The sequence below is a fragment of the Lampris incognitus genome, chromosome 8 (assembly GCF_029633865.1).
Source record: "Lampris incognitus isolate fLamInc1 chromosome 8, fLamInc1.hap2, whole genome shotgun sequence".
In the NCBI taxonomy this organism is placed as follows: domain Eukaryota; kingdom Metazoa; phylum Chordata; class Actinopteri; order Lampriformes; family Lampridae; genus Lampris; species Lampris incognitus.
In genome coordinates, this window is record NC_079218.1 from 61,376,080 (window position 1) to 61,401,994 (window position 25,915).

At 45.1% G+C, this 25,915-nt stretch overlaps 1 protein-coding gene across 2 annotated transcripts in view; it reads left to right on the top strand.

The window, feature by feature from the left end:
• Positions 1-25,915, top strand: part of LOC130116828 (A disintegrin and metalloproteinase with thrombospondin motifs 2-like) — a 304,782-nt gene that overhangs the window by 236,105 nt on the left and 42,762 nt on the right. For both annotated transcript variants that reach the window (XM_056284894.1, XM_056284895.1), the window contains exons 17-21: positions 9,719-9,799; positions 10,023-10,186; positions 14,231-14,390; positions 14,462-14,594; positions 24,835-25,042. In XM_056284894.1, coding sequence (XP_056140869.1) covers positions 9,719-9,799; positions 10,023-10,186; positions 14,231-14,390; positions 14,462-14,594; positions 24,835-25,042 — 746 coding nt within the window. The remainder of the gene's footprint in view (positions 1-9,718; positions 9,800-10,022; positions 10,187-14,230; positions 14,391-14,461; positions 14,595-24,834; positions 25,043-25,915) is intronic.

Below are 25,915 nucleotides of genomic sequence, written 5' to 3' on the forward strand. Positions count from 1 at the left end.
TGGCCTTCAAGGCAATTAAAGTGAAGGTTCAGAAGGAGATTAGCGTGATGAAGGACAACTGGTGCAGCAAGAAAGCAGAAGAGCTGCAGGCCTTAGCCGATCGAAATGATATGCATGGACTCTTCTCTGTGCTGAGAGCCATATACAGCCCAAGAAGCAATACGATAGCACCAGTAAAAATAGCAGATGGACGTAAGCTGTGTACTGACCTGAAAGAGATCGCAGAAAAATGGAAGGAGCGCTTCTTCACCCTCTTGAATCAAGAAGGATCAGCAGATCAAAATGCATGCCAGTGGCTTACAAGAAGGCCGATAAGAGACAACCTCTGTCAGCCGATCACAGTGGCTGAAGTAGAGAACGCACTTAAAGACACCAGAAGTGGGAAGGCACCAGAACAAGATGGCATCCCATCAGACATCCTGAAGCATGGCGGCTAAATACTTAAGTCAGAGCTACTAAAGCTCTATAATACCTGTTGGCAGAACCTATGCCTTCCTCGAGACTTCAAAGATGCTTTGATTGTGACCATCTACAAGAAGAAGGGTGAACGAAGCGATTATGGAAACCACTGTGGGATCTCACTTCTGTCGAGTGCTGGAAAGGTCCTGGCTAAGATCATACTGAACCGGATAAAGATCCTTTCAGAAGAAGTGTTGCCTGAAAGCCAACATGGTTTCAGATCTGGTAGAGCCACCACAGACATGATATTCACCCTGAGACAACTCCAAGAGAAAGCGACCAAACAGCACCAGCCACTTTACATTGTTTTTGTGGACTTTTCAAAAACGTTTTGACACTGTTGGTAGAGAGACACTGTGGAAAGTGCTAGAGACTTATGGCTGCCCCCAGAAACTGATCAGCATCATCAGACCTTTCCACGATGATGACAGGGAACGTATCAATTTGAGGAGACGTCAGCGATGCTTTCAACATCAAGCATGGAGTGAAGCAGGGATGTATGCTTGCACCAACCCTATTCACGTTATATCTCGCTGCAGTCCTAGAAACAGTGTCAGCCAACTTGAGAGGTGGCTTGTACATCAGGACCCGAACAGATAGAAACCTCTACAATCTTGTGAGACTCAAGGCGTTAACCAAAACTAGAGGACTCTGTGTTCAAGAGCTTTTCTATGGAGATGACTCAGCTCTGGTTGCCAATGATCCTGGAGAAAGGCAAGAAATAATAGTCCCCTTCTCTTCACCGGCTACCCTCTTTGGACTGAAGATCAACATCTCCAAAACAGAGCTTCTACACCAGCCTCCCCCTCAGAAAAGCCCCGAAGAAGGTCAGCCTGGTATTTTGGTTAATCGAGCAACTCTGAAGACCACTGAGTGCTTTACCTATCTGGGCAGTGCTGGGACAGATACCAACTCCTCTGACTTAGAAGTGGACAGACGAATCCAAGGGGCGACAAAAGCCTTTGGTGCCCTCCACAAATGACTTTGGTCCCACCATGACGCGTTATTATGGATCCCACTGCTTTTCTGGGCAAGACACACCCAGCGTAGCATCCAGGCGCTAGGATTCTAGGAAGACCCACCCCTACTCTGCCTCTGATTAGCTAACCTTAAACCTAACTCCGCCCTAACCCTAACCTTAACCAACCCAACCAACGGAGGCAACGAGTACTGGCCAATCAGAGGCAGAGTGCCAAGAAAAGCAGTGGGATCCATAATAATGCCACCATGACATCAGGCTGACAACAACAATCAAGTTCTACAACACAGCTGTTCTCCCGTCTCTACTATACTCCACTGAATGCATGTCCCTGTATCGCAAGCACACCAAGAAGCTCACCAGCATACAGCTTCGTCATCTGCGAATGCTGCTGCGGATCAGATGGGAAGACAAGGTGCCCGACATGGAAGTATTGAGACGTGCTGGTACTGTCAGTGTTGAAGCCCAAACAACAGCCTCCCAGCTCAGATGGGCCGCCCACGTGAGAAGAATGCCAGACAACTGCCTACCAAAAGAGGTTTTCTACGGGGAGCTGTGCCAGGGGAAAAGGAAACAGGAAAGCCAGAAGCTACGCTTTAAAATATGCTCAAGCGCCACAATAAGATCTGCGGCATAGATGACTCCAACTGGGAGACAGTTGCCGTGGACAGACAGAGATGGCGCTCCACAGTAAGGCAATCGAGAACAGCTGTTAAACAAAAGAGACAAGAAGCCTATGATAAGGCCCACGATGCAAGACATAACAGACGATATTGGACGATATTGTCACTCTAATGCAGCCCACAGGCGTGCTTGCCGAGCTTAAACTGCATCACCGTCATCATCATTTCGATGGACTGCCGAAGTATCAGTATGTACTGTGGTACTATGTTAGTCTGTTAGAGTTCCTGTTGTCTGTGTACCACATGTATCAGTATGTACTATGGTACTATGGTACTATGTTAGTCTGTTAGAGGTACTGTTGTCTGTGTACCATGTGTATCAGTATGCACTGTGGTACTTTGTTAGTCTGTTGGAGGTACTGTTGTCTTTCTAGCATGTGTGTCAGTATGCACTGTGGTACCATGTTAGTCTTTTTAGAGTTCCTGTTGTCTGTGTACCACATGTATGAGTGTGTACTATGGCACTATGTTAGTCTGATAGAGTTGCTATTTTCTTTGTACCATGTGTATCATCAGTATGTACTATTGTACTCCTTTAGTCTGTTGGAGGTACTGTTGTGTGTGCACCATGTGTATTAGTATGCACTCTGGTACTATGTTAGTCTGTTAAAGTTCCTGCTTTCTGGGTACCATGGTTGTCAGTACATACTGTGTAGTATGTTTGTTAGAGTTCCTGTTCTCTGTTTACCATGTGTATCAGTATGTACTGTGGTACTATGTTAGTAGAATCAAATCAAATCAATTTTATTTGTATAGCCCAATATCACAAATTACAAATTTGTCTCAGTGGGCTTAACAGCAACACAACATCCTGTCCTTAGACCCTCTCATCGGATAAGGAACAACTCCCTAAAAAAATACCCTTTAACAGGGAGAAAAAATAGGAAGAAACCTCAGGGAGAGCGACAGAGGAGGATCTCTCTCCCAAGACGGACAGCGTGCAATGGATGTTGTGTTCACGCAGTTTACATAATACAACATTGAAAGAGGATAACAGAATTATAATGGACATAAAATGTATGAAGAACATGATGCACAGGATGCCGGGCAGTGTCCACATGCCAACGGAGCAGTCCAGGACCCAAGCCATGCGACCAGCATCATCATGTAATAAAAGAAAAACTTATGTGAGGAGTGTAAGGACAGGCAGCATCCAAATGGCGACCACCATCACCACGGAGACCTGGGAGGAGAACTGACTGCACATGCACGCAAGAGAGACTCACACGACACCATTCAAACACAGAGAAAGAGAAAGGAGAAGACATCGTTCAGAGAGAGAGAAAAGACATGTTAGAGAAGAGAACAGTTTGCAATAGTCATTAGCCATAATCAATTAAGTCATCAACTAGTCATAATCTATACTCTGTATTCTATACTCGATAATCTCGTCGGCAGAACAGTGGTTGGTAAATTCATTGAGACAGAAAACCAACCCACCATCCAGTACAGGTTGTGAAGCACTCAACTTAAAGGCAACTAATTGTAAACTAAGGCAAAAAGATGAGTTTTAAGTTTGGATTTAAAGGACTCAACAGACTCTGATGGTCTGGTGGCAGCAGGTAGGTTATTCCACAACAATGGAGCCCGATAGGAAAAGGCCCTGCCACCAGCTGACTTCTTTTTAACTTTGGGTACACACAGGAGCCCTGTATTTTGAGAACAAAGAGCTCGAGATGGCATATAAGGTTTAAGGAGATCAGACAGGTAAGATGGGGGAAGCCCATTTAGGATTTTATAAGTCAGCAGAAGCACCTTGTATTCTGATCTAACATGGGTAGGAAGCCAATGAAGGGAGGCAAGAATTGGTGTAATATGGTCAAATTTCCTAGTTTTAGTTGGGATTCTAGCAGCAGCATTCTGAACCATCTGAAGACTTTTAGTACTAGAATGTGGCAGACCTGAGAACAGAACATTACAGTAATCAAGTCTGGATGAAACAAATGCATGTATTAGAGTCTCTGCATCAGCCATGGAGAGAAAAGACCGAATTTTAGCTATGTTACGTAAGTGAAAAAGGCAGTCTTGGTGATTTCTTTAATGTACTTATCAAAGGAAATGCTGGGATCAAACGTAAAAACCAAGATTTTTGGCTGCCACACTTTGTGAAACCACAGAGTTGTCGATTGTTATCGTTACTTGATCAAATTGGTGTCTGTGTCTAGCAAGGCCAATGACTAGCATCTCGGTTTTATCTGAATTTAAAAGCAGAAAGTTAAGTGACATCCAGTTTTTCACAGTAGCCAAGCAGACCTCTAAGTTAGTCATTTGAGTATGATCATCAGCCCTTATAGGCACATACAGCTGAGTATCATCAGCATAGCAATGGAAATATATTCCATAACTGCATATAATTTGGCCAAGAGCTGTAATGTAAAGAGAGAAAAGTAGAGGGCCAAGAACTGAGCCCTGAGGCACACCATATTTAACGTCAGAAAATTTTGATATAATATTATTATAGCAGACACAGTGTGTTCTTCCGGATAAGTAGGACTTAAGCCAAGAGATAGCTAAGCCAGAGACACCAAAATTACAATATAATCTATCTAAAAGTATAGAGTGATCAATGGTGTCAAAGGCTGCACTGAGGTCCAATAGTAGAACCACAGAAGTGGAATCAGAGTCAATAGCCAGTAAGAGATCCTTTACCACTCTGGTCAGAGCAGTTTCAGTGGAGTGACAGGGCCTGAAAGCCAACTGAAAAGGTTCATATAGATCGTTTTCTTTTATATGGGTCGAAAGTTGTTGATACACAACTCTCTCTAGTACTTTAGAGAAGAATGGAAGATTAGAGAATGGTCGATAGTTATTAAGAGACCCTGGATCAAGGTGCGGATTTTTAAGTAGAGGTTTAACCACAACTGTCTTAAGACTGCTGGGAACAATGCCATTAGTAAATTAACGATGTCTAGCATTGTAGGTCCCAGAAAATGCCAGGGGTCTTTGAAAAGTTTTGCTGGTAAGGGATCAAGTAGGCAAGCAGTTGGTTTAGAAGCTGACACGAACTTAGTCAAAGTATCAAGAGAGATAGTCTCAAAAGCTGTAATAACTGGAACTGTCAGTGACTCATTATGTAGATATGAATTTAGTAAGACAGGATCTGCAGGAGTAGATGGAGTTGAAGAAATAATTTTGTCTTAAGATCTCATCAACCTTATTGCAGAAAAAATCTAGAAATTCATGGGTTGTGAATGGTGAGCAGCTAATAGACGACTGCTTTTTAGTAAGTTTAGATACAGTGTCAAAGAGAAATCTGGGGTTATGTTTATTAATATTTATTAAGTGAGAGAGATACGATGTTTTTGCAGCAGATAAAGCATCCTTGTATTTCAATAAACACTCGTGCCACGATAGGTAAAAAACTTCCAGTTTTGATTTTCGCCATTTACGTTCCAGTCTCCTGCAGGTCAGCTTAAGAGCACGTGTCTCATCATTAAACCAGGGTGTAGGCCTCTTTAGTCGCCTAGCTCTGGTAGTGAGAGGTGCAACTGAATCGAGGAGACTAGAGAGGGACACATTTAAGTCACTAGTCCATTAGAGGTCCTGTTGTCTGTGTAACATTTGTATGTACTCAGTATGGACTGTGCTCCTGCGGGAGTATAGGGTACCGGGGCAGTTGCTACAAGCCATCCTGTCCTTGTATAACCAAAGTGAGAGCTGTGTCCGCGTTCTCGGCACAAAGTCAAACACATTTTCGGTGGGTGTCAGACTCCACCAAGGTTGTCCCTTGTCTCCGATTCTGTTTGTGATATTCATGGACAGGATTTCAAGGCGCAGCCAAGGTGAGGAGTGTATCCATTTTGGGAACCTCAGGATTGCATCTCTGCACTTTGCAGATGATGTAGTTTTGTTGGCTTCATCAGAACGCGACCTCCCACGTGCAATGGGGCGGTTTGCAGCTGAGTGTGAAATGGCTGGGATGAGAGTCAGCACCTCCAAGTCTGAGGCCATGGTTCTCTACTGGAAAATGATGGATTGCTCCCTTTGGGTTGGGGATGAGTTGTTGGCTCAAGTGAAGGAGTTCAAGTATCTCGGGGTCTTGTTCACGAGTGAGAGTAGGAGGGAGCGGGAGATTGACAGGCGGATTGGTGCAGCATCAGCAGTAATGCGGACGTTGTACCGGACCGTTGTGGTGAAGAGGGAGCTGAGCCAGAAGGCAAAGCTCTCAATTTACCAGTCAATCTTCATTCCAACCCTCACCTATGGCCATCAGCTTTGGGTAGTGACCGAAAGGGTGAAATCGCGGATACAAGCAGTTGAAATGAGTTTCCTCCATAGCAGTGGCGCCTGCAGCTATAATCCTGTACTACCGTGTATACATTTTTTTATGATTTTGTTCGGGGGTTTTTTTTCTGCCACTCACACTGTTTGACGCAAATACATTTGAAGGCTGATGAGTGGTGTTAACATCACTGGCTAATAGCGCACGGTGTGTACAGGATTGTGGCTGCCGGCGCCACTGCTCCGTAGGGTGTCTGGGCTCAGCCTAAGAGATAGGGTGAAGAGCTCGGACATCTGGAAGGAGCTCGGAGTAGAGTCGCTGCTCCTTTGCGTCGAATGGAGCCAGTTGAGGTGGTTCTGGCATCTGATTAGGATCCCTCCTGGGCACCTTTGGAGGTTTACCACGCACTGCCAACTGGGAGGAGACCCTGGGATAGACCCAGAACTCGCTGGAGTGACTACATGTCCAATCTAGCCTTGGAACGCCTCAGGATCCTTCAGGAGGAGCTGGAGGGCATTGCTGGGGAGAGGGACATCTGGAGTGTCCTACTTAGCTTACTGCCACCGTGACCCGACCCCAGAGAAGCGGCTGATGATGAATGAATGATGAATGTACTATGCTGTTTTCCAGCAGTTCAACAACGTTTTAGCACTAAACAACAGTTTCAATGTCTTCCAGTCAGGATTTCGACCACACCACAGCACTTAGACTGCTCTTGTTAAGGTCTTTAATGATATCCGCTTAAATAAAGACAGGGGCAGAATTTCAGCCCTGGTATTATTGGATCTCATTGCTGCATTTGATACAGTCGACTACAACATAATACACCAATTGGAAAACTGGGTGAGACTTTCTGGCACAGCACTAAACTAGTTTGAATCCTACTTGAAGGACAGGGACTACTTTGTGTCTATAGGTAATTACAGTTCTGAGTCTACGAAACTGACCTATGGCGTTCCCCAAGGCTCCATTGTGGGGATTCTTCTGTTTAACATCTACACTACCGTTCAAAAGTTTGGGATCACCCAAACAATTTCGTGTTTTCCATGAAAAGTCACACTTATTCACCACCATATGTTGTGAAATGAATAGAAAATAGAGTCAAGACATTGACAAGGTTAGAAATAATGATTTGTATTTGAAATAAGATTTTTTTTACATCAAACTTTGCTTTCGTCAAAGAATCCTCCATTTGCAGCAATTACAGCATTGCAGACCTTTGGCATTCTAGCTGTTAATTTGTTGAGGTAATCTGGAGAAATTGCACCCCACGCTTCCAGAAGCAGCTCCCACAAGTTGGATTGGTTGGATGGGCACTTCTTTGAGCAGATTGAGTTTCTGGAGCATCACATTTGTGGGGTCAATTAAACGCTCAAAATGGCCAGAAAAAGAGAACTTTCATCTGAAACTCGACAGTCTATTCTTGTTCTTAGAAATGAAGGCTATTCCATGCGAGAAATTGCTAAGAAATTGAAGATTTCCTACACCGGTGTGTACTACTCCCTTCAGAGGACAGCACAAACAGGCTCTAACAGGTACTATTTAATGAAGATGCCAGTTGGGGACCTGTGAGGCGTCTGTTTCTCAAACTAGAGACTCTAATGTACTTATCTTCTTGCTCAGTTGTGCAACGCGGCCTCCCACTTCTTTTTCTACTCTGGTTAGAGCCTGTTTGTGCTGTCCTCTGAAGGGAGTAGTACACACCGGTGTAGGAAATCTTCAATTTCTTAGCAATTTCTCGCATGGAATAGCCTTCATTTCTAAGAACAAGAATAGACTGTCGAGTTTCAGATGAAAGTTCTCTTTTTCTGGCCATTTTGAGCGTTTAATTGACCCCACAAATGTGATGCTCCAGAAACTCAATCTGCTCAAAGAAGTGCCCATCCAACCAATCCAACTTGTGGGAGCTGCTTCTGGAAGCGTGGGGTGCAATTTCTCCAGATTACCTCAACAAATTAACAGCTAGAATGCCAAAGGTCTGCAATGCTGTAATTGCTGCAAATGGAGGATTCTTTGACGAAAGCAAAGTTTGATGTAAAAAAAATCTTATTTCAAATACAAATCATTATTTCTAACCTTGTCAATGTCTTGACTCTATTTTCTATTCATTTCACAACATATGGTGGTGAATAAGTGTGACTTTTCATGGAAAACACAAAATTGTTTGGGTGATCCCAAACTTTTGAACGGTAGTGTATATGCTCCCACTAGTCCAGATTAGGCAAAACAGCAAAATTGTTACCATAATTATGCAGACGACACACAGATTTACATAACCATATCACCAGTGGATTATAATCCCATACAAGCACTGAGTATGTGCATTGAACAAATCCATATTGGATGTCTCAGAATTTTCTTCATTTAAACAAAAATCGGGCGTCAAAGATCGTGGCGGTCTATTCCATTGCCTACCAACATGGAGATCGCTGGTTCGAATCCCCGTGTTACCCCCAGTTTGGTCGGGTGTCCCTACAGACACAATTGGCTGTGTCTGCAGGTGGGAAGCCGGATTTGGGTATGTGTCCTGGTCGCTGTATTAGCATCTCCTCTGGTCGGGCGGTGCGCCTATTCAGGGGGACCACATCACTCCAGTCCTGAGGTCGCTACACTGGCTTGCTGTCCGTCAAAGAATTGATTTTACAACTCTGGTCTTGGTTTATAAAGCACTGAATGGTTTAGGGCCAAAATACATTTCCTGTGTACCATGTGTATCAATATGCCCTTTGGTACTATGTTAGTCTGTTAGAGGTATTGTTGTCTGTGTTCCATGTGTAATCAGTATGTACTGTGGTACTGTGTTAGTCTGTTAGAGATACTGTTTTCTGTGTACCATGTGTATCATCAGTATGTACTGTGGTACTCCTTTAGTCCGTTTGAGATACTGTTTTCTGTGTACACGTGTATCATCAGTATGTACTGTGGTACTCCGTTGGTCTGTTGGAGGTACTGTTTTCTGTGTACCACGTGTATCATCAGTATGTACCGTGGTACTCCATTAGTCTGTTTGAGGTACTGTTTTCTGTGTGCCATGTGTATCATCAGTATGTACTGTGGTACTCCGTTGGTCTGTTGGAGGTTTATGTTTATGTTTATTTATCAGGATCCCCATTAGCTGTGCCCTAAAGCACCGCTAGTCTTACTGGGGTCCACATAAAAACAATACATTTAATACATACATAGATTTAATACATACATTTAAAAACAAGACAGAGAAAAAACAAAACAAAACAAACAAAAATAGCAAAAACCTACATTAAACTTTACAGTACACATAAGTCATCATCCAACAGCAAAGAGAGGTACTGTTGTCTGTGTACCATGTGTATCAGTATGTAATGTTGTACTTGTTGATTTGTTTATGGTGTCTTCTAGGTTATCTTAAGATCCTTGAGATTCCCAGAGGAGCCAGACATCTTTTGATCCAGGAGTCTACAGGAAGTCCTCACATCCTAGGTGAGAGGAAGTGGTTTGACCTCACTCCCTGATCAGAGGAGGTATTTTGATGTTAATGGAAGAAGCATTTCTTCTGACAACAATCCAGAGTAGTTTGTCTTAACTGGTTGCTAAAGATGCCAGATGCTCATCAGTTTGGAAAACCTAGCAACTTAGAGACTGTTATTGTTGCCATAGAAACCTGACCGGTTTCTTGTGGCTGTCTGGTTGTGTCTTCCGGTAGTGGTGAAAAACCAGGAGACAAACTTCATATTCCTCAACGATGGCCAGGATTTCCCAGAATCCTGTGTGGTGATTGAAAGAGGCGTGGCCTGGGAGTACAGTAACAACCATAGCCAGGAGAGCCTCAGGACCACAGGACCGCTCAAATATTCCGTGTTGGTCATGGTGAGTCAGTTATCACAAATATTCCGTTCTGGTCATGGTGAGTCACTTATCACAAATATTCCGTTCTGGTCATGGTGAGTCACTTATCACAAATATTCCTTTTTGGTCATGGTGAGTCAGTTATCACAAATATTCCTTTTTGGTCATGGTGAGTCACTTATCACAAATATTCCCTTCTGGTCATGGTGAGTCAGTTATCACAAATATTCCCTTCTGGTCTTGGTGAGTCAGTTCTCACAAATATTCCCTTCTGGTCATGGTGAGTCAGTTATCACAAATATTCCCTTCTGGTCTTGGTGAGTCAGTTATCACAAATATTCCCTTCTGGTCATGGTGAGTCAGTTATCACAAATATTCCTTTTTGGTCATGGTGAGTCAGTTATCACAAATATTCCCTTCTGGTCATGGTGAGTCAGTTATCACAAATATTCCGTTCTGGTCATGGTGAGTCAGTTATCACAGATATTCCCTTCTGGTCATGGTGAGTCAGTTATCACAAATATTCCGTTCTGGTCATGGTGAGTCAGTTATCACAAATATTCCCTTCTGGTCATGGTGAGTCAGTTATCACAAATATTCCCTTCTGGTCTTGGTGAGTCAGTTATCACAAATATTCCCTTCTGGTCATGGTGAGTCAGTTATCACAAATATTCCTTTTTGGTCATGGTGAGTCAGTTATCACAAATATTCCCTTCTGGTCATGGTGAGTCAGTTATCACAAATATTCCGTTCTGGTCATGGTGAGTCAGTTATCACAGATATTCCCTTCTGGTCATGGTGAGTCAGTTATCACAAATATTCCGTTCTGGTCATGGTGAGTCAGTTATCACAAATATTCCCTTCTGGTCAAGGTGAGTCAGTTCTCACAAATATTCCCTTCTGGTCATGGTGAGTCAGTTATTACAAATATTCCGTTCTGGTCTTGGTGAGTCAGTTATCACAAATATTCCCTTCTGGTCATGGTGAGTCAGTTCTCACAAATAGCATTCAAACCTTTATCTAAACTTGAGTACACTGAGGAAGACGACTGGCTTTAAATGAAGAGTAACATCATGGCTGTGATCTGGTTTCAGATCATCACACAACACCTCAAACGCTCAAGTGCTGGGGCGTCCATGTGGTGTAGGCGTCTATTCCATTGCCTTCCAACACAGGGATCACTGGTTCGAATCCCTGTGTTACCTCCGGCTTGGTCGGGCGTCCCTACAGACACAGTTAGCTGTGTCTGCGGGTGGGAAGCCCGATGTGGGTATGTGTCCTGTTTGCTGCACTAGCGCCTCCTCTGGTCGGTCAGGGCACCTGTTCAGGGGGGAGGGGGAACAGGGGGGAATAGCGTGATCCTCCCACGCGCTACGTCCCCCTGGTGAAACTCCTCACTGTCAGGTGAAACGAAGCGGCTGGCGACTCCACATGTATCAGAGGAGGCATGTGGTAGTCTGCAACCCTACCCGGATCAGCAGAGGGGGTGGAGTAGCAACCGAGATGGCTTGGAAGAGTGGGGTGATTGGCATAGTACAGTTGGGGAGAAAAAAGGCGGGAAAATCTGCAAAAAAAGCTCCACTGCTTATACAACAGCGCTTATACTGCTTATACTGTCTATCTGACTGTCTCTCTGATTGTCACCCGTCTGTCTGTCTGACTGTCTCTCTGGTTGTATTTGTCTGGCTGACTGACTGACTGACTGACTGACTGTCTCTCTGATTGTGTCTGTCTGTCTGGCTGACTGTCTTTCTGGCTGTGCCTGTCTCTGGCCGACTGTCTCTCTGATTGTGTCTGTCTGTCTGGGTGACTGTCTCTCTGATTGTGTCTGGCTGACTGTCTCTCTGGTTGTATTTGTCTGTCTGGCTGACTGTCTCTCTGATTGTATCCATCTGTCTGGCTGACTGTCTCTCTGATTGTGTCTGGCTGGCTGGCTGACTGTCCCCCTCGTTGTATCTGTCTGGCTGACTGACTTTCTGTCTGGTTGTATCTGTCTGTCTGACTGTCTGACTGGTTGTGTCTGTCTGTCTGTCTGACTGTCTTTCTGACTGTGTCTGTCTCTGGCCAACTGTCTCTCTGGTTGTGTCTGTCTGTCTGTCTGACTGTCTCTCTGGTTGTATTTGTCTGGCTGGCTGACTGACTGTCTCTCTGATTGTGTCTGTCTGTCTGGCTGACTGTCTTTCTGACTGTGCCTGTCTCTGGCCGACTGTCTCTCTGATTGTGTCTGTCTGTCTGGGTGACTGTCTTTCTGATTGTGTCTGTCTGGCTGTCTCTCTGATTGTGTCTGTCTTTCTGTCTGGCTGACTTTCTCTCCGATTGTGTCTGTCTGTCTGGGTGCCTGTCTCTCTGATTGTGTCTGGCTGACTGTCTCTCTGGTTGTATTTGTCTGTCTGGCTGACTGTCTCTCTGATTGTATCCGTCTGTCTGGCTGACTGTCTCTCTGATTGTGTCTGGCTGGCTTGCTGACTGTCCCCCTCGTTGTATCTGTCTGGCTGACTGACTTTCTGTCTGGTTGTATCTGTCTGTCTGACTGGTTGTGTCTATCTGGCTGACTGTCTTTCTGAGTGTGTCTGTCTCTGGCCAACTGTCTCTCTGATTGTGTCTGTCTGTCTGGGTGACTGTCGCTCTGGTTGTATCTGTCTTTCTGTCTGGCTGACTTTCTCTCTGATTATGTCTGTCTGTGTGGCTGACTGTCTCTCTGATTGTATCTGTCTGTCTGGCTGACTGACTGTCTCTCTGATTGTGTCTGTCTGTCTGGCTGGCTGTCTCTATGATTGTATGTCTGTCTGACTGACTGTCTCCCTGGTTGTATCTCTCTGGCCGACTGACTGTCTGGCTGGTTGTATCTGTCTGTCTGACTGGTTGTATCTGTCTGTCTGTCTGGCTGACTGTCTCTCTGGTTGTATCCGTATGTCTGGCTGACTGTCTGTCTGGTTGTATCTGTCTCACTGGCTGACTGTCTCTGGTTGTATCTGGCTCTCTGGGTGACTGTCTCTCTGATTGTATTTGTCTGTCTGTCTGTCTGTCTGTCTGTCTGTCTGTCTGTCTGTCTGTCTGTCTGTCTGTCTGTCTGACTGTCTGTCTGGTTGTATCTGTCTGTCTGGCTGACTGTCTCTCTGGTTGTATTTGTCTGTCTGTCTGGCTGACTGTCTGTCTGTCTGGTTGTATCTGTCTGTCTGGCTGGCTGTCTCTCTGGTTGTATTTGTCTGTCTGTCTGGCTGACTGTCTGTCTGTCTGGTTGTATCTGTCTGTCTGTCTGTCTGTCTGACTGTCTCTCTGATTGTATTTGTCTGTCTGTCTGGCTGACTGTCTGTCTCTCTGGTTGTATTTGTCTGTCTGGGTGACTGTCTCTCTGATTGTGTCTGTCTGGCTGGCTGACTGTCTCTATGATTGTATGTCTGTCTGACTGACTGTCTCCCTGGTTGTATCTGTCTGGCTGACTGACTGTCTGGCTGGTTGTATCTGTCTGTCTGACTGGGTGTATCTGTCTGTCTGTCTGGCTGACTGTCTCTCTGGTTGTATCCGTATGTCTGGCTGACTGTCTGTCTGGTTGTATCTGTCTCACTGGCTGACTGTCTCTGGTTGTATCTGGCTCTCTGGGTGACTGTCTCTCTGATTGTATTTGTCTGTCTGTCTGTCTGTCTGTCTGACTGTCTGTCTGTCTGGTTGTATCTGTCTGTCTGGCTGACTGTCTCTCTGGTTGTATTTGTCTGTCTGTCTGGCTGTCTGTCTGTCTGTCTGTCTGTCTGGTTGTATCTGTCTGTCTGTCTGGCTGTCTCTCTGGTTGTATTTGTCTGTCTGTCTGGCTGACTGTCTGTCTGTCTGGTTGTATCTGTCTGGCTGACTGTCTGTCTGTCTGGTTGTATCTGTTTGTCTGTCTGTCTGTCTGTCTGACTGTCTCTCTGATTGTATTTGTCTGTCTGTCTGGCTGACTGTCTGTCTCTCTGGTTGTATTTGTCTGTCTGGGTGACTGTCTCTCTGGTTGTATTTGTCTGTCTGTCTGGCTGACTGTCTGTCTCTCTGGTTGTATCTGTCTGTCTGGGTGACCGGGTGTCTGTCTGCCAGGTGCATCCAAGCGGTGAGTCCAAGGTCAGCCTGTCTTACAGGTACGTCCTGCACGAGCAGCTCAGCTCCTCTCTAGACAACAACCTACTGCAGGAAGACACCGTCTTCTACGAGTGGGCTCTGAAGAAGTGGTCTCACTGCTCCAAACCCTGTGGAGGAGGTGAGAGAGAGACAGACAAACAGACAGACAGACAGGCAGACAGAGGTGTTAGTGTTGTTTCTTGTTAACAGGGAAGCAGTACACACGTTTCGGCTGCAGGAGGAAGGCTGATGGGAAGATGGTCCACAGAACCTTTTGCTCCGACATCAACAAGCCCCGAGCCATCAGCCGGACCTGTAACACAGAGTCCTGTCCACAAGCCCGGTACACACACACACACACACACACACACACACACACACACACACACACACACACACACACACCCTGAGCCCCCAGCTGGACCTGTAACACAGAGTCCTGTCCACAAGCCCGGTACACACACACACACACACACACACACACACACACACACACACACACACACACACACACACACACACACCCTGAGCCACCAGCTGGACCTGTAACACAGAGTCCTGTCCACAAGCCCGGCACACACACAATCACACACACACACACACACACATACACACACACACACACACACACACACACACACACACACACACACACACACACACACACACACACACACACACACACACACCCTGAGCCACCAGCCGGACCTGTAACACAGAGTCCTGTCCACAAACCCGGTACACACACACACACACACACACAAACACACTCACACAAACACACACACACCGAGCCATCAGCCGGACCTCGGTGGTAGTCATGGTGCGTTGGCCTCGGTGGTAGTCATGGTGCGTTGGCCTCGGTGGTAGTCATGGTGCGTCTGTAAACACTGCAAGGCCTCGGTGGTAGTCATGGTGCGTTGGCCTCGGTGGTAGTCATGGTGCGTTGGCCTCGGTGGTAGTCATGGTGCGTTGGCCTCGGTGGTAGTCATGGTGCGTCAGTAAACACTGCAAGGCCTCGGTGGTAGTCATGGTGCGTTGGTCTCGGTGGTAGTCATGGTGCGTCTGTAACCACTGCAAGGCCTCGGTGGTAGTCATGGTGCGTTGGCCTCGGTGGTAGTCATGGTGCGTCTGTAAACACTGCAAGGCCTCGGTGGTAGTCATGGTGCGTTGGCCTCGGTGGTAGTCATGGTGTGTCTGTAACCACTGCAAGGCCTCGGTGGTAGTCATGGTGCGTTGGCCTCGGTGGTAGTCATGGTGTGTCTGTAACCACTGCAAGGCCTCGGTGGTAGTCATGGTGCGTTGGCCTCGGTGGTAGTCATGGTGTGTCTGTAACCACTGCAAGGCCTCGGTGGTAGTCATGGTGCGTGGGCCTCGGTGGTAGTCATGGTGCGTTGGCCTCGGTGGTAGTCATGGTGCGTTGGCCTCGGTGGTAGTCATGGTGCGTTGGCCTCGGTGGTAGTCATGGTGCGTTGGCCTCGGTGGTAGTCATGGTGCGTTGGCCTCGGTGGTAGTCATGGTGCGTTGGCCTCGGTGGTAGTCATGGTGCGTTGGCCTCGGTGGTAGTCATGGTGTGTCTGTAACCACTGCAAGGCCTCGGTGGTAGTCATGGTGCGTTGGCCTCGGTGGTAGTCATGGTGTGTCTGTAAACACTGCAAGGCCTCGGTGGTAGTCATGGTGCGTTGGCCTCGGTGGTAGTCATGGTGCGTCTGTAAACACTGCAAGGCCTCGGTGGTAGTCATGGTGCGTTGGCCTCGGTGGTAGTCATGGTGCGTTGGCCTCGGTGGTAGTCATGGTGCGTTGGCCTCGGTGGTAGTCATGGTGCGTTGGCCTCGGTGGTAGTCATGGTGTGTCTGTAACCACTGCAAGGCCTCGGTGGTAGTCATGGTGCGTTGGCCTCGGTGGTAGTCATGGTGCGTTGGCCTCGGTGGTAGTCATGGTGCGTTGGCCTCGGTGGTAGTCATGGTGTGTCTGTAAACACTGCAAGGCCTCGGTGGTAGTCATGGTGTGTCTGTAAACACTGCAAGGCCTCGGTGGTAGTCATGGTGCGTTGGCCTCGGTGGTAGTCATGGTGCGTCTGTAAACACTGCAAGGCCTCGGTGGTAGTCATGGTGCGTTGGCCTCGGTGGTAGTCATGGTGCGTTGGCCTCGGTGGTAGTCATGGTGCGTTGGCCTCGGTGGTAGTCATGGTGTGTCTGTAACCACTGCAAGGCCTCGGTGGTAGTCATGGTGCGTTGGCCTCGGTGGTAGTCATGGTGTGTCTGTAAACACTGCAAGGCCTCGGTGGTAGTCATGGTGCGTTGGCCTCGGTGGTAGTCATGGTGCGTTGGCCTCGGTGGTAGTCATGGTGCGTTGGCCTCGGTGGTAGTCATGGTGCGTTGGCCTCGGTGGTAGTCATGGTGTGTCTGTAAACACTGCAAGGCCTTGGTGGTAGTCAGCGCCGGCCCGTGGGTCTGCTGGGCCCTAGGCGAGATTTTGAAAATGGGCCTCCTCCCCCCCAAATTAATAATAATACAGATAAAATCGGACAGGCAACAATGATATTACTTTTAAAATATTTAGTAATGGCGCTATAATGTACTATATTGTAAAAAATGTATGTACACTTGTATACTGAACTTTTTTGTTAATGTACACCTGCAAACTTTGTCAAAAATAAATAAGAAAATTGGTCAGAAAAAAATAGTGCTACAACGTATATCTGGCAGTGTAGCCCATAGTAGTTCCCAGTATATTTCTCAGTATAACTCGCAGTATATTTCTCAGTATATTTCTCAGTATAACTCACTGTATATTTCTCAGTATAACTCACAGTATATCTCTCAGTATAACTCACAGTATATCTCAGTATAATTGGCAGTATGTTTCTCAGTATATTTGTTAGTACATTTCACACTATATCTCTATAAATCACAGTATATTTCTCAGTATATCTCTCAGTATATTTCTCAGTATAACTCACAGTATATTTCTCAGTATAACTCACAGTATATTTCTCAGTATATTTCTCAGTATATCTCTATAAATCACAGTATATTTCTCAGTATATCTCTCAGTATAACTCACAGTATATTTCTCAGTACATTTCACAGTATATCTCTCAGTATAACTCACAGTATATGTCTCAGTATAACTCATGGTATATTTCTCAGTAAATTTCACAGTATATCTCTCAGTATAAATCAAAGTATATTTGTCAGTATATCTCTCAGTATAACTCACAGTATATGTCTCAGTATAACTCATGGTATATTTCTCAGTATATTTCTCGGTACATGTCACAGTATATCTCTCAGTATAAATCACAGTATATTTCTCAGTATATCTCTCAGTATAACTCGCAGTACATTTCTCAGTATATCTCTCAGTATAACTCACAGTATATTTCTCAGTATATTTGTCAGTACATTTCACAGTATATCTCTATAAATCACAGTATATTTCTCAGTATATCTCTCAGTATATCTCTCAGTATAACTCGCAGTATATCTCTCAGTATAACTCACAGTATATTTCTCAGTACATTTCACAGTATATCTCTCAGTATAACTCACAGTATATGTCTCAGTATAACTCATGGTATATTTCTCAGTATATTTCTCAGTACATGTCACAGTATATCTCTCAGTATAAATCACAGTATATTTGTCAGTATATCTCTCAGTATAACTCACAGTATATTTCTCAGTATATCTCTCAGTATAACTCACAGTATATTTCTCAGTATATTTCTCAGTAGAAATCACAGTATATTTCTCAGTATATCTCTCAGTATAACTCACAGTATATGTCTCAGTATAACTCATGGTATATTTCTCAGTATATTTCTCGGTACATTTCACAGTATATCTCTCAGTATAAATCACAGTATATTTCTCAGTATATCTCTCAGTATAACTCACAGTATATGTCTCAGTATAACTCACGGTATATTTCTCAGTACATTTCACAGTATATCTCTCAGTATAAATCACAGTATATTTCTCAGTATATCTCTCAGTATAACTCACAGTATATCTCCCAGTATAACTCACGGTATATTTCTCAGTATATTTCTCAGTACATTTCACAGTATATCTCTCAGTATAAATCACAGTATATTTCTCAGTATATCTCTCAGTATAACTCACAGTATATTTCTCAGTACATTTCACAGTATATCTCTCAGTATAACTCACAGTATATGTCTCGGTATAACTCACGGTATATTTGTCAGTACATTTCACAGTATATCTCTCAGTATAAATCACAGTATATTTCTCAGTATATCTCTCAGTATAACTCACAGTACATTTCTCAGTATATCTCTCAGTATAACTCACAGTACATTCTCTGCTCACAGACAGAGTAGTTCTCAGTAGAGTTATCAGTATAACTCACAGTACATTTCTCAGTATATCTCTCAGTATAACTCACAGTATATGTCTCGGTATAACTCACGGTATATTTCTCAGTACATTTCTCAGTATATCTCTCAGTATAAATCACAGTATATTTCTCAGTACATTTCTCAGTATATATCTCAGTATAACTCACAGTACATTCTCTGCTCACAGACAGAGTAGTTCTTAGTAGAGTTACCAGTATATCTCTCAGTATAAATCACAGTATGTTTCTCAGTATATCTCTCAGTATATCTCTCAGTATAACTCACAGTATATCTCTCAGTATAACTCACAGTACATTCTCTGCTCACAGACAGAGTAGTTCTTAGTAGAGTTACCAGTATATCTCTCAGTATAACTCACAGTATATGTCTCAGTATAACTCACGGTATATTTCTCAGTACATTTCTCAGTATATCTCTCAGTATAACCCACAGTACATTCTCTGCTCACAGACAGAGTAGTTCTCAGTAGAGTTACCAGTATAGCTCACAGTAGAGTATCTTTTAGATCTTGACTCTACGTGACTTCACAGCAGCAAAACCCTTGATAACATCACTGTATGTGATTCTCTCACTGATTTTATGATTCACTCTGAGAATCACAAGGCCAGTGAGGCGCTGCTGGGACATTGTGGATCGTAAGTACGTTTTAATTGGTTTTAGCTTCGAAAGGCTTCTCTCTGCACTGGCCACAGTTACTGGTAGGGTTAATGCAATACGAAGAGCTGTCCAGAGATTGGGGTAAACCTCTTTCAAATGCTGGGTGTGAATGAATGATATGAAGTCCAGCAGGGACATGTTGGGTGAAGGCAACTGTGGTAAGCTTCTTAACTCCTGGGCTACCTCCCTACCACTGATGTCATGACCACGATTTGTTGTTAGAGCGGCACTAAGTGTCTCACACTGAGTTGACAGTTCATCCTTTGTCAGATTAGTAACGTTTTTGAGCACACTGAACTTGTCTTTCACCTCAGACAGACAGACAAACCTTTCCTCAACAGACGATTTGGCCGCATCAACAACAGTGTTAAAGAATGTCACCTCTAACCTCTTTAACGCATCTCTGAAAGGCTCATCACATGATTCTTAGACAAACTGCTGTTTGGTGCTTCTCAGCCACATCTGCTTTAGTGTGGCATCCACATTCATCCCATCACAGATTTCTTTAGCTGTTGCTTGAGCTGCTGCGAAACCAGTGACTCTGTAGTCGGCAAGGAATCTCTGTGTGTCCCTGAGCAGATCAACAGCTACATCTAACTGCATTTCAGATGACTGCATAAGTTTGCTGACATGCTGGATCTTTGCTAGAATGTCATACCACACAACCGAGCAAACAGAAAAACGGTATGAGCCCACCTCGTCTGCCAAAGACTGAGCTTCAATCCTGATGTTTCCGTCAGTGGCCTTATCCCTCACCTCCGAGAGGGCCTCCCTTACCTCTGCAGCCTGATAGCATAGAGCCTCTACCCTTTTGATTCTGCTCTCCCACCTAGTTTCTGCCCAGGACTTCACACTAATCGGAACATGTTTTTTCAGGATTGCCCATCTCTGAACACTTGCTGAAAAAAGGACATAGATCTTTTGGAGGTATCCAAAGTAACTAATGGCTTCTGTGGAGGCTTTGGCTGCATCAGAAACAACTAAGTTCAGGGTATATGCCCCACAAGGCACAAAAAAGGCTTGGGGATTCACTTTTAAGAGTCTGGCCTGTACACCTTTGTGTTTCCCACGCATGTTCGCTCCGTTATCATAAGCCTGGCCTCTGCAGTCACCAAAGGGGAGATTGTGTTCATTTAACTTTTTGAGTATGAGGTTTGCCAAATTTCACCATTGCTTTCGTCTGCCACAAGAAAACCAATGACATGTTCCTTGATCTCTGGCATGTCATTGAACCCGACTATTCGAATGATTGCAGACATTTGTTCTTGGTGGCTTAAATCTGGGGTGCAATCTAATATGATTGAGAAGTATTTGGCTGCTTTGATTTCAGTCACAATGTCTTCCATTACTTTGCCACTCATTGCTGCAATTAGTTCATTCTAAACAGTTTTCCCCATGTAATGTGGATGATATCCAACTGCACTTTGCACCCGTGCAATATGTTGCTGTATTACAGGATCAAACTTAGCAAGAACTTCCACCTCTCAAAAAGTTACCGTTGTCTGGCTGGTACAGTGTGTCACTTGATCCTCTTAAAGCGAGGTTTCTCTGCTAGAGATTGGATGATGGCCACTAAACGAGTAAGAACGTCCCTCCAACGCCTCTTCTCAGCCTCTAGTAGTCACATTTCCTGCCTGTCTATAGTCTTCTCCTTTTTTGAGACGCAACTCTAACTCCTTCCAGGATGCCATATGCTTGGTGTGTTCAGGAGAGCTCTCAGCAAAAACAACAAAAGTGCATTGCTTTTGGGCGAATGTTAACCAGCTTCTACTCATTTACTCACCATTTACCAATGTTCTAAAGACGTAGTGGAAGTCAATTGAGTGTAGTTTCACAAGCATCCACTGGGTGGCGCCAGTCCCCTAAAAATCGCCTAAAATCTAGATGTTCTGTAGATCTGTTTTAAGACCACTCGCCATTCTGTCTGGTAAAAAAAAAAAAGAAAAAGAAAAAGCAGCTTGGCTAGTTAAATGGTGCATCACTGTTGCAGTTTATGAACCAAACGGGTACTTTGGCCTTGCTCTCTGTATCTCAGCTAAATTACCTAGCTAGCTAGCACTAGCCGGATACGAGGGGACAGAAAGTAGGCAGCCGGGCTTTTCAAAGTCTGGACCGCCAAGTCATCCTTGTGCAGGGGCCATGCTAATCTTCTAGCATAACTTGATTTCAGGCAAACAATGCCATTTCTCCTTAATAAATGATCCTTCTTGCAATATCTCTGCATACAGTTAATGTTACTTCTGTTATTACTGCACACTAGGCTACTAGCTATGACTTAAGTTAATATTGATGATGATGGATGGTAGCTAAATCTAGCTGGCTGGCTAACTAACAACATTGCTGCTTAGTCAGTTGTGCTAACCACTAACTAAATAATGAAATTCAAGGACAGACATACCTCTACTTTTGCCTTGTTTTTTGTCATCTACTTTTTTACATTTTCTTTTTTGGGCGCCAGAGGGATACTGCCTACCCGACATATTTGAGATGATTGTTGCGTTGACGATCTAGCCCACCCAGCCCAGCCCACACCCCAGTCAGGTGACTGGTGAAATTAGGTGATTCGCCAGAAATTATTCAATCATTTTTGCAGACACCGCATTTCACCAGTCACAGCGTTTCTCTTGGACATAGAGCAACACAACGGTTATTATTTGTTAACATTTTTTTTTATCTTAACCGTTTCGGGGCCCTAGGCGACCGCCTATTTCGCCTGTAGGACGGGCCGGCTATGGTGGTAGTCATGGTGCATCTGTAAATACTGCACCGCCTCGGTGGTAGTCATGGTGCGTCTGTAACAGACATGTTGGCCATAATCAAACGTCAAGTTTAGACTATTTGTCTTCATTGGAGGATGCTAGTGTGTTTCTAGGGCAGAGAGATAAACTTCACATAGGAAATAATGCAACCAGCACACGTCATAGATGCTGACATGACGCACACCATCACGCACACATTACCAGCCGCCATGTTGACCGCTCATGGTCGTTATAGGTGGATCTCGTCATACCTTGTTTTGTGCAGGTCGTGTAAAGCTCGTTTTAGTGCAGGTATATCTGCAGTGTTGGGGGCGTTCGGGGGCAGCAGGTCTGTATCTTTTTTTTTCACAAAGTTGTTGAACTGTGAAAATCCAGAACGGTCAAAATGAAGGTCTTGGTCGTTCTAGAGACGTATGTCACCTTGGATGAAAGCCTCTGCTAACCTGAATTGTACAAACCCCAATTCCAGTGAGGTTGGGACGTTGTGTAAAACGTGAATAAAAACAGAATACAATGATTTGCAAATCCCTTTCCACCTATATTCAGCTGAATACACTACAAAGACAAGATATTTAATGTCCAAACTGATAAACTTTATTGTTTTTTTGCAAATATTCCCTCATTGTGAATGTGATGCCTGCAACACGTTCCAAAGCAGCTGGGACAGGGGCATGTTCACCACTGTGTTACACCACCTTTCCTTTTAACAACACCCAATAAACGTTTGGGAACTGAGGACACTACTTGTTGGAGCTTTGTAGGTGGAATTCTTTCCCATTCTTGCTGATGTACGACTTCAGTTGCTCAACAGTCCGGGGTCTCCGTTGTCGTATTGTGTGCTTCATAATGCGCCACACATGTTCAATGGGAGACAGGTCTGGACTGCAGGCAGGCCAGTCCAGTACCCGCACTCTTTTACTACAAAGCCCCGCTGTTGGAACACGTGCAGACTGTGGCTTGGCATTGTCTTGCTGAAATAAGCAGGGACGTCCCTGAAAAAGACGTCGCTTGGATGGCAGCATATGTTGCTCCAAAACCCTGTATGTACCTTTCAGCATTAATGCTGCCTTCCCAGATGTGCAAGTTACCCATGATGCCATGGGCACTAACACCCCCCATGCCACCACAGATGCTGGCTTTTGGACTCTGGGCTGATATGAATCTGGATGGTCCTTTTCCTCTTTAGCCCGGAGGACACCACGTCCATGATGTCCAAAAACAATGTGAAATGTGGACTCGTCAGACCACAGCACACTTGTCCACTTGGCGTCAGTCCATCTCAGATGAGCTCGGGCCAGAGAAGCCGGCGGCGTTTCTGGGTGGTGTTGATATCTGGCTTTGGCTTTACATGGTAGAGTTTTAACTTGCACTTGTAGATGTAGCGACCAACTGTGTTAACTGACCATGGTTTTCCCAAGTGCTCCTGAGCCCACGTGGTCATATCCTTTATGATGTCGGTTTTTAATGCAGTGCTGCCTGAGGGGTCGAAGGTCACGGGGATTCACTGTGGGTTTTGGGCCTTGCTGCTTACGTGCAGAGATTTCTCCGGATTCTCTGAATCTTGTGATGATATTATGGACTGGAGATGATGAAATCCCTAAATTCCTTGCAGTTGTACGTTGAGAAACGTTGTTCTTAAACTGTTGGACTATTTGCTCACGCAGTTGTTCACAAAGTGGTGAACCTCACCCCATCCTTGCTTGTGAACGACTGAGCCTTTCAGGGATGCTCCTTTTATACCCAATCATGACACTCCCCTGTTCCCAGTTAACCTGTTCACCTGTGGAAGGTTCCCAACAGGTGGTTTTTGAGCATTCCTCAGCTTTCCCCGTCTTTTGTTCCCCCTGTCCCAGCTTCTTTGGAACGTGTTGCAGGCATCACATTCAAGATGAGGGAATATTTGGAAAAAATAATAAAGTTTATCAGGTTGAACATTAAATATCTTGTCTTTGTAGTGAATTCAATTGAATATAGGTGGGAAAGGATTTGCAAATCATTGTATTCTGTTTTTATTCACCTTTTACACAACGTCCCAACTTCATTGGAACTGGGGTTTGTACAGTGTGTTCTAGTGTTGTGGTGCTTTGTTGCATTTGTTGTTGTTAGGAACTGGGTCGTGGTCTTGTGCAGAAAGGGCCCAGAAGCAGAGACAATAGGCAGTCCATTAGAAAAGACAGAAACAGCTATCTAACTAAAATTCTACCCAAACTGGGCTCAGAGTTTCAATCCAGACTGAGGCAAACGTCTTGGAAGTGTGGGGGACTCAGCTAAAAACCTCTGGCATGGGGCAGATCAATAAATCAATAACTGCTGAGGAACATGTGAAGACTATGTGTCAGAGCAAGCTGAAAACCGGACTCAAATACTGTGTGCCCATGGAAAGTAACGAGAAGCTCCTGATGGCCGTCAGCCCTGGCTGCTGGACCACTGGTATAGCTCCGTTGGAGACGTCTCCCTTTGGTGGCCAGGTGACGGGGTACTGAGCCACTTACTGTTGTGCTGAGTTCCTCTGCAGCAATGGTTTTAATGAATCTGGTCTCTTCAGTCATGTGAGCAGATGGTCCAAAGCCAGATAGCTAAAGCAAATAGTCATTCATTCAGTTATTCATTCATTCACACACTCACACACACAAACTTTTCTTTTGTTTCTGTAGGCTGTTAGTGATCATCTACGCCTTTTTTCTGCTCAGTATTTCTTTCTTCAACTGTCCATCTCACTGTCTGTTTCTCGGTCTCTCTCCTCTTCTGTCTGTCTGTCTGTCTCCTTATCTTCCCAGTTGGGTGACAGGGGACTGGAAGGAGTGTAGTGCCTCATGTGGTCAGACGGGATACCAGCAGCGTGGGGTGGTCTGCCAGCAGGTTGAGCCTAGCAGGGGTCAGCGTTCAGTTCACCCAAAAATGTGTAACCCAGACCGACCAGAGAGCAAACGACCCTGCAACCGCCTCCCTTGCCCATCCTCCTGGAGGGTGGGGCCCTGGTCACAGGTACATGCATATATTTCCATCCATCCATCCATTGTCTTAACCGCTTACCCTGCTCTCAGGGTTGCGGGGATGCTGGAGCCTATTCCAGCAGTCACTGGGCGGCAGGCGGGGAGACACCCTGGACAGGCCGCCAGGCCATCACACAGCCGACACACACACACACACACACACACACACACACACACACACACACACACACCCATTCATTCCTAGGGACAATTTAGTACCACCAATTCACCTGACCTACATGTCTTTGGACTGTGGGAGGAAACCGGAGCCCCCAGAGGAAACCCTTGCACACATGGGGAGAACATGCAAACTCCACACAGAGGACGACCCGGGACGACCCCCAAGGTTGGACTGTCCCGTGGCTCGAACTCAGGACCTTCTTGCTGTGAGGCGACCGTGCTAACCACTGTGCCACTGTGCTGCCCATGCAATATATATATATATATATATATATATATATATATATATATATATATATATATATATATATATATATATCCCTTTCACGCTTTTTTTTTCGGGTGCTGTTTGTTTTCCTCAAGCTCAGGTCCTCGACCAGAGGCCTGGGAGTTTCAGGGTTTTGCGCAGTATCTTAGCTGTTCCTAGGACTGTACCCTTCTGGACAGAGACCTCAGATGTTGTTCCTGGAATCAGCTGGAGCCACTCTCCCAGTTTGGGGGTTATTGCTCCTAGTGCTCATATTATCATGGGGACTACTGTGGATTTCACCTTCTACATCCGATCCAGTTCTTCCCTCAGCCCTTGGTATTTCTCTAGCTTCTCATGCTCTTTCTTTCTGACGTTGTTGTCACTCGGGATCGCTACATGGATCACTGCTACTGTCCTCTGTTCCTTGTTGACCAC